The sequence below is a fragment of the Mustelus asterias genome, chromosome 2, assembly GCF_964213995.1.
Source record: "Mustelus asterias chromosome 2, sMusAst1.hap1.1, whole genome shotgun sequence".
NCBI classification, from domain to species: domain Eukaryota; kingdom Metazoa; phylum Chordata; class Chondrichthyes; order Carcharhiniformes; family Triakidae; genus Mustelus; species Mustelus asterias.
Genome location: NC_135802.1, coordinates 3764982 through 3777307, shown reverse-complemented (window position 1 = coordinate 3777307; position 12326 = coordinate 3764982). Strand labels below are relative to the sequence as shown.

Below are 12326 nucleotides of genomic sequence, written 5' to 3'. Positions count from 1 at the left end.
TGTTTATAATGTTTCCCTTTGATTGTGCTGCACAGCGTAACATCACTTTGGGTTACTTTTAGTGCTGAAAAAATTAAAGTTTAAGGTAGCATGGAATTTGAGTATTGCTGAAAAAATGGACATGTTGTTGAAACTTCATACGGCACTCATCAAGACCGAGTCTCAAGAAATTGCCAATAGTAAAGGGAAACAACAATTTATACTGCAGGAGGAGAGAGTGATGATTGGTTTGTCAAGTGGACTCTGGTGGAGGCGTTGCCATGGAGAAGGTAGCATGGAACAGTGAACTGCCCAGTTTTGTTTAAATTCAATCCGGGCAGGTTTACTCTGGTCAAGGCAGCAGCTAGGTGGTGTTGTGATGGGTCCCCTTCTCAGCCCAGTTCTGACAAACAGCTTTCTCACTTTCCATGAGAGGCACATCTTCAATGGAATGACGGTGAACCTCCTGCCCCTTGCAGCTTTCCTATACGTGGATGATGTGTTTGGTATACTTGAATCTGCTGCTGTGTGTAAGAGTTTCCTTACACACGTTAATGAGTTTCATGCTGTACTCAGAATCACCTTTGAAACGGAGCAGTGACAAGAGCTCCCTTTCCTCAGCGTGCTAGTTGAGAAATTTGCCCATGGCTTTTCTACCACTTGACCACAAGCCTGCCTTCACTGGAAAGTATAAGCGTTGGGATTCTTACAGTCTCACACTCCAGTCCTGTAAATAGGCCCCAGCTCACTGTCCCAGTTTTTTGTTTATTCATTCATGGGACACGGGCGTCACTGGCTGACCAGCATTTATTGTCCATCCCTAGTTGCCTTTGGAGAGCAGTTAAGAGTCAACCACATTGTTGCGGTTCTGGAGTCACATGTAGGCCAGACCAGGTAAGGACAGCAGATTTCCTTCTCTAAAAGACATTAGTGACCCAGATGGGTTTTTCCGACAATCGACAATGGTTTCATGGTCATCAGTAGATTCTTAATTCCAGATTTTTAAAATTTGCATGCCAATTCCACCATCTGCCGTGGCGGGATTCGAACCCGGGTCCCCAGAACATTAGCTGAGTTTCTGGAATAATAGTCTAGTGATAATACCACTGGGCCATCACCTCCTCAGTCTGATGCTGAAATAAGGTGTATCAAAGTCATCCTGTGGGTTAATGACTACCTGATCAGATCATTACTCGCTATATATTATGCAAACTCCTGACCAGGCCTAAAGCCACCAACTTCAGGCCTGAAAAGTGTCCAGTCTACCTTGGGGTGTCTCCAAAATCTGAGCAACAGGTGAAGCTAGCTGTTCACTCTGTTAGTGTGCATTGAAACATAGAAACCCTACAGTGCAGAAGGAGGCCATTCGGCCCATCGAGTCTGCACCGACCACAATCCCACCCAGGCCCCACCCCCACACATTTTACCCGCTAATTCCTCTAACCTACACATCCCAGGACTCTAAGGGGCAATTTTTTTTTTTAACCTACCCAATCAACCTAACCCGCACATCTTTGGACTGTGGGAGGAAACCGGAGCACCCGGAGGAAACCCACGCAGACACGAGGAGAATGTGCAAACTCCACACAGACAGTGACCCAAGCCGGGAATCGAACCCAGGACCCTGGAGCTGTGAAGCAGCAGTGCTGACCACTGTGCTACCGTGCCTTACACCAAATAAACCCGTTTTCACATTTGTTCTTTCAGTGTCCCTCAAAAGCAGATATTAAACGCCAAAATCAAAGTCCAAAACCCTTTTGTTTTCCAGAACTCCAGTACATTCATCAGCAGTATGTTATTAATCATTGACGCTGTTGTTCCGAGAAGCTCAGATCAGGTCACTGAGATTTCTGCAAGATTTTGCAGACAATTGCTTTTTTATTCTCATTTGTAGAATCAAAGAACAAAGAACAGTGCAGCACAGGAACAGGCCCTTTGGGGCAGCAAGGTGGCACCGTGGTTAGCACTGCTGCCTCAGCACCAGGTTCGATTCCCGGCTTGGGTCACTGTCTGTCTGTGTGGAGTTTGCACATTCTCACTGTGTCTGCTTGGGTTTCCTCTGGGTGCTCCGGTTTCCTCCCACACTCCAAAGATGTGTGGGTTAGGTGAATTGGCCATGCTAAATTCTCCCTCAGTGTACCTGAACAGGCGCCGGACTGTGGCGATGGGGATTTTCACAGTAACTTCATTGCAGTGTTAATGTAAGCCTACGTGTGACTAATAAATAAACTTTACTTGACTCAGCCGTCCAAGCCTGTGCTAACACATGACTCCTTTCTAAAGACCTTTTGCCTCCATGAGGTCCTTATCCCTCTATTCTCTGCCTATTCATGTCTCTGTCAAGATGTCTCTTAAACGTTGCTATTGTATCTGCTTCTACAGCACATTCCAGGCACTTACCACCCTCTGTGTAAAGTAACCAGCCTCTCTCACCTCCTTTAAACTTGCCCCCTTTTACCTTAAACCTCTGTCCCCTAGTAATTAACATTTCTACCCTGGGAAAAAGACTCCAACTACCCATTCTATCCATGCCTCTCATAATTTTGTAAACTTTTATCGGGTCGTCCCTCAGCCTCTGACATTCAAGTGAAAACAAACCAAGTTTGTCCAATCTCTCCTCGTGGCTAATACCCTCCAGACCAGGCAGCATCCTGGTAAATCCTTGTGAAAGGGAATTTCACAGTAATTTCGTTGCAGTGTTGATGTCAACCTACTTGTGACATTAATAAATAAACTTAAACTTAAATCTTTCCTGTACCCTCTCCAAAGCCTCCCCATCCTTCTGGTCATGTGGCGACCAGAACTATACACACTATTCCAAATGTGGCCTAACTAAATTTCTATACAGCTGCAACATGACTTGCTGTTTTTTATGCTCCATGTCCCAATCAATGAAGGCAACATGCCATATGCCTTCTTGACCACCGTACCCACTTGCGTTGCCACTTTTAGGGAACTGTGGACCTGTACGCCCAGATCCCTCTGTATGTTAATGCTCCTCAGGGTTCTGCCATTTACTGTATACTTCCTCCCTGCATTAGACCTTCCAAAATGCATCCCCTTGCATTTCTCAAAGAACAAAGAAAATTACAGCACATGTCCGGATTAAATTCCACCTGCCATTTCTCCACCCTAGTCTCCAGTCCAGCTCATCAGAATCTGAATAAGGGGATATGATACTCATTCAGGGGTGTTGTCCCCACATTCCAGGCAACCTCTCACCATTCATGAGCTTTTTAATCCCTTCATGTGATGTGGGCGTCCCTGGCTGGGCCAGCATTTATTGCCATCCCAAATTACCCTCGAGAAGGTGAAGGTGCTTTCTTGGATATAACTCTGAGAGCTTTTCTTTCTCAATGGAATACATTTTTGTTGAGAGTTATGAAATCATAGAATCATAGAAACCCTACAGTGCAGAAGGAGGCCATTCGGCCCATCGAGTCTGCACCGACCACAATCCCACCCAGGCCCTACCTCCACATATTTACCCGCTAATCCCTCTAACCTACGCATCACAGGACTCTAAGGGGCAATTTTTAACCTGGCCAATCAACCTAACCCGCACATCTTTGGACTGTGGGAGGAAACCGGAGCACCCGGAGGAAACCCACGCAGACACGAGGAGAATGTGCAAACTCCACACAGACAGTGACCCGAGCCGGGAATCGAACCCGGGACCCTAGAGCTGTGAAGCAGCAGTGCTAACCACTGTGCTACCGTGCCGCCCAAGACATTAGTGACCCAGATGGGTTTTTCCGACAATCGACAATGGTTTCATGGTCATCAGTAGATTCTTAATTCCAGATTTTTAAAATTTGCATGCCAATTCCACCATCTGCCGTGGCGGGATTCGAACCCGGGTCCCCAGAACATTAGCTGAGTTTCTGGAATAATAGTCTAGTGATAATACCACTGGGCCATCACCTCCTCTCTTTAAAATATCTCTTTAAAATGTCTGTGTCACTATCTCTCTTCCATTTTACCTTTTAATCTATTTCCCAGTTCATACTCTTGTAATTGTCTTTATTACAGTTTCTTTTAGGTGCTAGTTCAGACCCACATTTCTCACCTTCAAAATGACTCTGAAATTCCATCATGTTATGATCACTCTTGCTGAGAGAATCCTTTTATTAAGAGGTCATTAATTAATCCTGACTCATTACACATTGCCAAATCTACAATAACCTGTTCACTGTTTGGTTTCAGAATCTGTTGTTCTAAGAAACTGCCTTGAATACACCCTGTGAACTTATCCCCCGGGTATCTTTCCCAGTTTGATTTGTCTAATCTATACAATGATCAAAATCAGTGACAATTATTACAGTACCTTTCTTACAAGCCCCGATTACTTCTTGATTTATATTCAAACGGCCTAGTCCTGGTGTTGTGTGTGATGTCCTTGTGTAGGTGGGGAAGATTGAGCGAGGTGAGGCATGGTGATGATATGGAGCTGAGTTTGGGTTTTGACAGTGACAGGGGGGATATCATTTTGATCTCTGCAGGAATGCAGGAGGACAGTTCGATGTCTGGGATATTGTTTTAATCACTAGTGAGTGTGTGCAGCTGCAGCCGGTTTGCAAACTGGATCACTTCAACGTCAATAAATCAGCACTTTAATATTCTGTTTCTACACAACCCATTTACAATGTGGCTACAATCACAGAACTATAAATCACTCCCAGTGACTTCTTTCCTTTATCGCCACAGAAATTGATATCTCAAATTTCGCAACAAAATTATTTCTCTCTATATTTATTGACGGAGTTACCCCACCCCCTTTATCTAACTTCATGTCTTCTGAAATGTCACATGCTCCAGAATATTCAGGTCCTTGTCTCTAGTGGTGATCACTGACTCTGCCCTAGACCGTTTGGAGATCAGCTCCTTGCTGTTTGCAGGTTGTTTGGCGATGCAATACCTGTTCTTGTGCGCACACACACTCACTCCCATTCGCTTCCTCGTGCACAGACACTCGCTCTCGCTCTCTCGAGCCCTGTCTCGAGCCCTGTCTCACGCACAGACACTGATCAGGAACACGCCTGGCTGGTATGTATCCCCTCCCCGGGATGGGCACAGGGGATTGATGCTGGACCCTCGCCTGTCATTTCAGCTGAAGCTGAGCTGACTCTGAGCGATGATGGGTTGTGTAGAAACAGAATATTAAAGTGCTGATTTATTGACGTTGAAGTGATCCAGTTTGCAAACAGGCTGCAGCTGCACACACTCACCGGTGATTAAAACAATATCCCAGACATCGAACTGTCCCCCTTCATTCCTGCAGAGATCAAAATGATATCCCCCCTGTCACTGTCAAAACCCAAACTCAGCTCCATATCATCACCATGCCTCACCTCTCAATCTTCCCCACCTACACAAGGACATCACACACAACACCAGGACTAGGCCGTTTGGCATCTTAAGCCTGCGCTGCCAGTCAGTAAGCTCATGGCTGACCTGATCTTAGCTTCAACTCCTCTTTCCTGTCTGTCCTCCTCGCTTCTTGGCTAAGACCGATCGTCAGATCAAGTCCAGGATGGGGTGCAATGCCTCATCTGTCTCCACTTCCCGCTGCCTCGGCAAAGCAGCCAGCATAATTAAGGACCCCACGTACCCCGGACATTCTCTCTTCCACTTTCTTCCTTCGGGAAAAAGATACAAAAGTCTGAGGTCACGCACCGACCGACTCAAGAACAGCTTCTTTCCTGCTGCTGTCAGACTTTTGAATGGACTTACCTCGCACTAAGTTGATCTTTCTCTACACCCTAGCTATGACTGTAACACAACATTCTCCAACCTCTCCTTTCCTTCTCTATGAATGGTATGTTTTGTCTGTATAGCGCGCAAGAAACAATACTTTTCACTGTATGTTAATACATGTGACAATAATAAATCAAATCAATAAATCAAAAAGTGGAGTCAGAAACTTTAGGAACATTTAAGAAGCTATTGGATTGGCACATGGAGTACTTCGGGATGATAGGGAGGAAATAGCTTGATCTGGGTTTCAGACAAAGCTCGGCACAACATCGTGGGCCGAAGGGCCTGTTCTGTGCTGTACTGTTCTATGTTCTATGTTAAATCAACTCATCTTGTCAGCTTGGATCTTGATTGTCTCTCTTGTGGGGACCCTGAATTGGATTCAATTGGATTGAATTTGGCTTTTGGAGCAAGGAATGTATTTTGGTCTGCCTGGTCCATTCTGATGTGGAGATGCCGGCGTTGGACTGGGGTAAACACAGTAAGAAGTCTAATAACACCAGGTTAAAGTCCAACAGGTTTATTTGGTAGCAAATGCCACTCGCTTTCGGAAGGAGCAGCACGCTCCGAAAGCGAGTGGCATTTGCTACCAAATAAACCTGTTGGACTTCTTACTGTGGTCCATTCTGAGCATTGGCTTTGTAACTGAACTCAAAGTCTGTCTAACTCCACCGGGGCCCAGACTTCACACTCCAGTGGAAGAGAATTCCAAAGGTTCTGGACCCTCTGGGAGAAGGAATTCCTCCCCATCTCCTCCCCGTTCCCTCTTGTTCTGAAACTGCAATCAGTTGATAGCCCTGGCTGGAGTGTCACAGTAAGAAGTTTAACAACACCAGGTTAAAGTCCAACAGGTTTATTTGGTAGCAAAAGCCACACAAGCTTTCGAAGCTCTAAGCCCCTTCTTCAGGTGAGTGGGAACCTGAAGAAGGGGCTTAGAGCTTCGAAAGCTTGTGTGGCTTTTGCTACCAAATAAACCTGTTGGACTTTAACCTGGTGTTGTTAAACTTCTTACTGTGTTTACCCCAGTCCAACGCCGGCATCTCCACATCATGGAGTGTCACCCCATCACTGGCTGATCGGCCTCCTCTTCCCTCCTCGGGTTTTCAGACGGCTCCTGCACTGTACTTTGCTCCTTGCAGCTTTTTATCTGACAGCTTACTCTCGGCCTGTAATTCCCTGTTTAATTTTCTGTCTGCTCCAGACCTCCCAATCCTGTTAGTGACCTTTCATCGGCTGTACGCTTCCCCGCGGGATTTAACTGCCTTCCCTCGTGTTCCTGATTATGAGCGATTGTCGGAATTTTTGAGCTGTTTCCAATCCTGTCTCGGAGAGATCCTGGATACTTTGTAAAGCTTTAATCATTAGTAGCGTTTGAAAGGCATGTTTCAGATTCCTGTCTTGGGCGGTAATAAAGTTACCTTAAAACCCTTAAGGCAGGGTATTTGTTATGTATGCTGCTCTTTTTAAAGTGTTAATTGTGGAATGTTTCTGTATATGAGAGGGGAATGAGAGGGTAGTGAGCAGTGTGAGGTGGAAACAGGACTCTGAAGATTACTTGTATTCTTGTGGGGCACTGGTGTAGCATCAACCTCAGCATTGAAACAACAGCTCACCTGAAATGTAGCACTCTGTCCATCGGAGAACGAGCGATTATATTGGTAGGTATTGGAATGCTGTACCCAAGAGTGTTTGAGGTCATTGCATCTTTTAAGGGAATAATGCACAAGCCTTGAGGCAGAGGAAGATGGGACCATGGCTTGATTGGGGGGCGGGGGGGGGGGGGGAGAGGGGACAGTTGCTCGATTTTGGTGGGGGATGGTGGGGGGGGTGGGGGTGGAGGATAGGAGTGTGGCTTGATCAAAAGCAAAGAGCTAGAACAGACAAGATGGTATGAATGGCCACTTTCTATTCAGCTTGGTAACTCTGCATTGTAGAATGTGTTGTTTGGTGGGACTGTGATGTAGGTTGACTGCGGCGCTGATGGTATGTGTGGCTGGATCATTATGGAAACATTTCCTTGGGATGTTGAGCTGCCATGGGTGTGTCCCCACAAACCCTGGCCAGGATATCCAGGCAATTCTGTTCCAATTGCCCCCAGCAGGTTCGTTCTGTTTCACATTCTGAAGATCTGTCCCCTCGATAATGCTGTCACCTTGTCCGTGACTCCTGGGTTCACCCAGGGAAGGGAGCCGGCCGTCCTGGCTTGCTCTGGCCTACACGTGACTCCAGACCCGCCAACATGGCTCAACAGGCCTCACAGGGTTATTAAACAAAGAATGCCACCCTCCTGGCAACCAAGGGTGGGTGACAAATGCCAGCCTGCCCAGTGAATGAATTTAACCAGCACTGTAGTGAATCTGTGCCAGCAGCAAGGGACATACCAACAGTCCTGAGAACAGGAGAGCTTACACCTACTCTCACCTCATTCTCTACTGATCCTCTTTATGAGCCCAATATGTTCCACATTTTGACAGCTATCACTGTGAACTGAGAGCCTGTTTTTCTCTCTGTACTTTTTGAATTGTTGAGTACCTGCCGTGGATGGGAGTTGGGGAAACTGTCCTGTGCCTGCCCTGTGTTCTGGGATAGTGTCACTCTCTCAACCTTCCTGTGGCGCTCAGAGCCTGGCTTGTTGACCTGATCTGCTTCAGGGTAGAGCTGATGCAAATGATCTCAGCACCCCTCCGGGAGAAACAATGGTAGCTGCTCTGGTCCTGAAGGGAGTGCCCCCACCCCGCCCACACGTACACCCTGCACAAAGGATAAAATTGCACCCCCCCCCCTTCGCAGCCTGCTGGAACTTGCTGTGAAGTGAATAGGGGCTTAAAGCATACCAGGTATTCATAGAACTGAACCCCAGCACCAATTCGATGAACTGAATGGCCACTTGCTGGCTGCAATGTTATGATCATAGGATCCCTACAATGCAGAAGGAGACCATTCAGCCCATCAAGTCTGCACTGACTCTCTGAAAGAGCATCTTAGGGGTGGCACATGGCCCAGTGGTTAGCACTGCTGCCTCACAGCGCCAGGGACCTGGGTTTGATTCCCAGCTTGGGTCAATGTCTGTGTGGAGTTTGCACATTCTCCCCGTGTCTGCATGGGTTTTCTCCGGGTGCTCTGATTTCCTCCCACACTCTGAAAGACGTGCTGGCTAGGGTGCATTGGCCGTGCTAAATTCTCCCTCAGTGTACCCGAACAGGCACCGGAGTGTGGCGACTAGGGGAATTTCACTAACTTCATTGCAATGTTAATGTTAGCATTACTTGTGACTAATAAATAAACTTTATAAAACCCAGGCCCACCACTCCACCCCTATGCCTGTAACCCCTCGCATTTCCCATGGTTAATCCACCTAACCCGCATATCTTTCGGACTGTGAGAGGAAACCGGAGCACCCCGCGAAAACCCATGCAAACACATGGAGAACATACAGGCGGTGACCCGAGGCCGGAATTGAACCCAGGTCTCCGGAGCTGTGAAGCAGCAGTGATAACCACTGTGCCACCGTGCCGCCCATATTCTAAATATCCCTTCCGCCGAGGTGGCCTAGAGGGTTGCAGGTTGTATAAATTTGGCTTGTGTGACTTTGGAAGGGAGACCATCTGGAAAAGACCTTCTGATCAAAGGAAATGCAGTAAAGTTGTTAAAATCTATTTCCTCTGGTGGAAGGACTCCAGAACAGGGAGTGGGGTAAATAACCTTAAAATTTGAGCTGGACCATTCAGGGGTGATGTTGGGACACGGAAATCAGGAATACTCCAGTCAGGTGAAAATCTCTGGAATGAGACTGATGAGATTTTTGTGTGGGATTGTCAGGAGCTGTCGAACAGAGGCAAGTAAATGGGCTTGGGTTACAGATCAAATGGAGCAGCTGGAGGGGCTGAATGGCCACCCTGCATTCCAGTGTTCCCAGGTCATGCCAGTGCAATCGCGGTGCTGAAGGGGTTAAGTCCGAAGCTCTCCAATTGCATTGTTTGAAAGCTGTGTGTATTACACAACAGAGCCTTTATTGACAGCTTTTTTTTTTCATTCTCCCTCAGCTCCTCGATGTACTGACTGCAGGAAGACAAGCTGAAACATGGGTTGTAGATCAGCTGCCTGGAGATACAAGTGTGTGTAACATTTCCTGTCTAACTTAAATCTGCCTGGCTCCCGGCTCGAGTGCTTGGTCGACAGGGAGGTGCGATCAGAGGAAGCGATGTGTACAGAGTTCTTCACTGCAACTCCCCGAAAGGTGCATTCCCACCTGGAAATTATTTTATGAGGGGGTCAGAGTGGGAGAGGAAAGGAAACTTACCTCTTGACCCTCGAGGAGGATTGAGGCTTTTGGAAAAAGACCTGTGACGAGGAAGCTAACAAAACATCTTGGTGACTCCAATCTCCCAGGGTCATACACGAGGAGAATTAAAACTTTCTGGGGGAGAAATTGCCCTTGAGGGTAACTATTCCCCACACGCTACAGTGCAGATTCTTTGTAACTTCTTCACAAACTCACCGTAACATTGCCCTGGTCGGCACTTCAATTCTCTCATCCCAAATCTGCTGATTGGAATCTGTTACGTGGGACGGGGAAGTTTTTACAACACGCCAGTGAAACACCTTTCAGCAACTGCTGCATCCTAAGCACCACTCCATCCCTGGTCTGTGAGCTGGGAACAGTGAGGAGGAATATTCCTGGGCCTCTGCCTGATGCTGCAGTTTGATATAGACAGTGATGTTTACACTCTCGCTTCACTTGCTCTTGATTTGGTGTGGCATTTCTGAATGAATAATCTGCAGGGCTGCTCTTGTGTTCTCCCGATACCCACAAACTCAGCAGCCGGGGAAATGTTTAATATCAATGCTGATCTTGTCTTCAGGAAGGATGACACCATTGTAGCAGGACTCAGCGCTGTCATGGCGAGTATCAAGCTGTCTTTTGTCACGTATCCTTAGAGACAGCAGCGCATCGCTCCTTTCTTTTCCCTCTGCCTCGTGCTGTGGCAACGCAGCTCCTGGCTTTTAGCTGTGAAGTAAATAACCCCCTCCCCGAGGGTCAGTACCCCCCCCCCGCGCTCCACACCGTGAACCATCATGGCCGACCACAGTGAGCTGTTGGCAGAGCTGCCACTGGTCGGGAGAATGACCACTCAGGAGCGGCTCAAACACGCTCACAAACGGCGGGCGCAGCAGCTGAAGAAGTGGGCGCAGTTTGAGAAGGACACGCAAGGTAAAAAGGCAAAGCTGGACAAAAGGAGAAGCCTGAACAGGGGCCTGAAGAGGATCCGTTTCCCCGATAATGTCCGACTGCTGGAGGCAGCAGCTCGGAATGATGTCGAGGAAGGTAAGAAGCTGCTGCCGAATGTTACTGCGGTTCTGGGGGTGGGCGGGGTGCTTCAGGGGCTCACTGTGGGGATTGCAGAACACGGCAGTGATGCAGTGGTATTGTCACTGGGCTAGTAATCCAGAGACCCAGGGTTAATGCTCTGGGGACCCGGCTTCAAATCCCAGCACAGCAGATGGTGAAAATTGAATTCAATTAAAAGTCTAATGATGATTAGACAATAACTGATTGTTGTAAAACCCTCCCCCCCCGGTTCACTAATGTCCTTTAGGGAAGGAACTCTGCCATCCTTCCTGGTCTGGCCGACATGTGTCTCCAGAGCCACAGCAATGTGGTTGACTGAAATGTTTGAGGGCAATTATCGATCAGCAGCAACTGCTGCCTTGCCAGCGGCACCCACATCCCGTGAAAGAATAAAGTCTCTCTCTCTTCATATCCATCTTTATTTGTATAGGACTGTCTGTCTGTGTCTGTGTCTGTCGGTCTGTCTCTGTGTCTGTCGGTCTGTCTCTGTGTCTGTCGGTCTGTCTCTGTGTCTGTCGGTCTGTCTCTGTGTCTGTCGGTCTGTCTCTGTGTCTGTCGGTCTGTCTCTGTGTCTGTCGGTCTGTCTCTGTGTCTGTCGGTCTGTCTCTGTGTCTGTCGGTCTGTCTCTGTGTCTGTCGGTCTGTCTCTCTCTCTCTGTGTCTGTCTCTCTCTCTCTGTGTCCGTGTCTCTCTCTCTGTGTCCGTGTCTCTCTCTCTCTGTGTCTGTCTCTCTCTCTGTCTGTCTCTCTCTCTGTCTGTCTCTCTCTCTCTGTCTGTCTCTCTCTCTGTCTGTCTGTCTCTCTCTGTTCTCTGTGTCTGTCTGTCTTTCTGTGTCTGTCTGTCTGCCTCTCTGTCTGTCTGTCTGCCTCTCTGTCTGTCTGTCTGCTCTGCTGTCTGTCTGCCTCTGTTCTTCTGTCTGCCTCTGTCTGTCTGTCTGCCTCTCTGTCTGTCTGTCTGCCTCTGTCTGTCTGTCTGCCTCTGTCTGTCTGTCTGCCTCTGTCTGTCTGCCTCTGTCTGTCTGTCTGCCTCTGTCTGTCTGCCTCTGTCTGTCTGTCTGCCTCTCTGTCTGTCTGTCTGCCTCTCTGTCTGTCTGTCTGCCTCTCTGTCTGTCTGTCTGCCTCTCTGTCTGTCTGTCTGCCTCTCTGTCTGTCTGTCTGCCTCTCTGTCTGTCTGTCTGCCTCTCTGTCTGTCTGTCTGCCTCTCTGTCTGTCTGTCTGCCTCTCTGTCTCTGGCTCTCGCCT

General features: G+C 47.9%; 1 protein-coding gene across 2 annotated transcripts in view; it reads left to right on the top strand.

Annotated features, from left to right (window-relative positions):
- Positions 1 to 12326, top strand: part of ppp1r16a (protein phosphatase 1, regulatory subunit 16A) — a 112248-nt gene that overhangs the window by 59622 nt on the left and 40300 nt on the right. For both annotated transcript variants that reach the window (XM_078230307.1, XM_078230317.1), the window contains exon 2: positions 9780 to 11062. In XM_078230307.1, the coding sequence (XP_078086433.1) occupies positions 10813 to 11062 (250 nt within the window). In that variant the 5' untranslated portion in view covers positions 9780 to 10812. The remainder of the gene's footprint in view (positions 1 to 9779; positions 11063 to 12326) is intronic.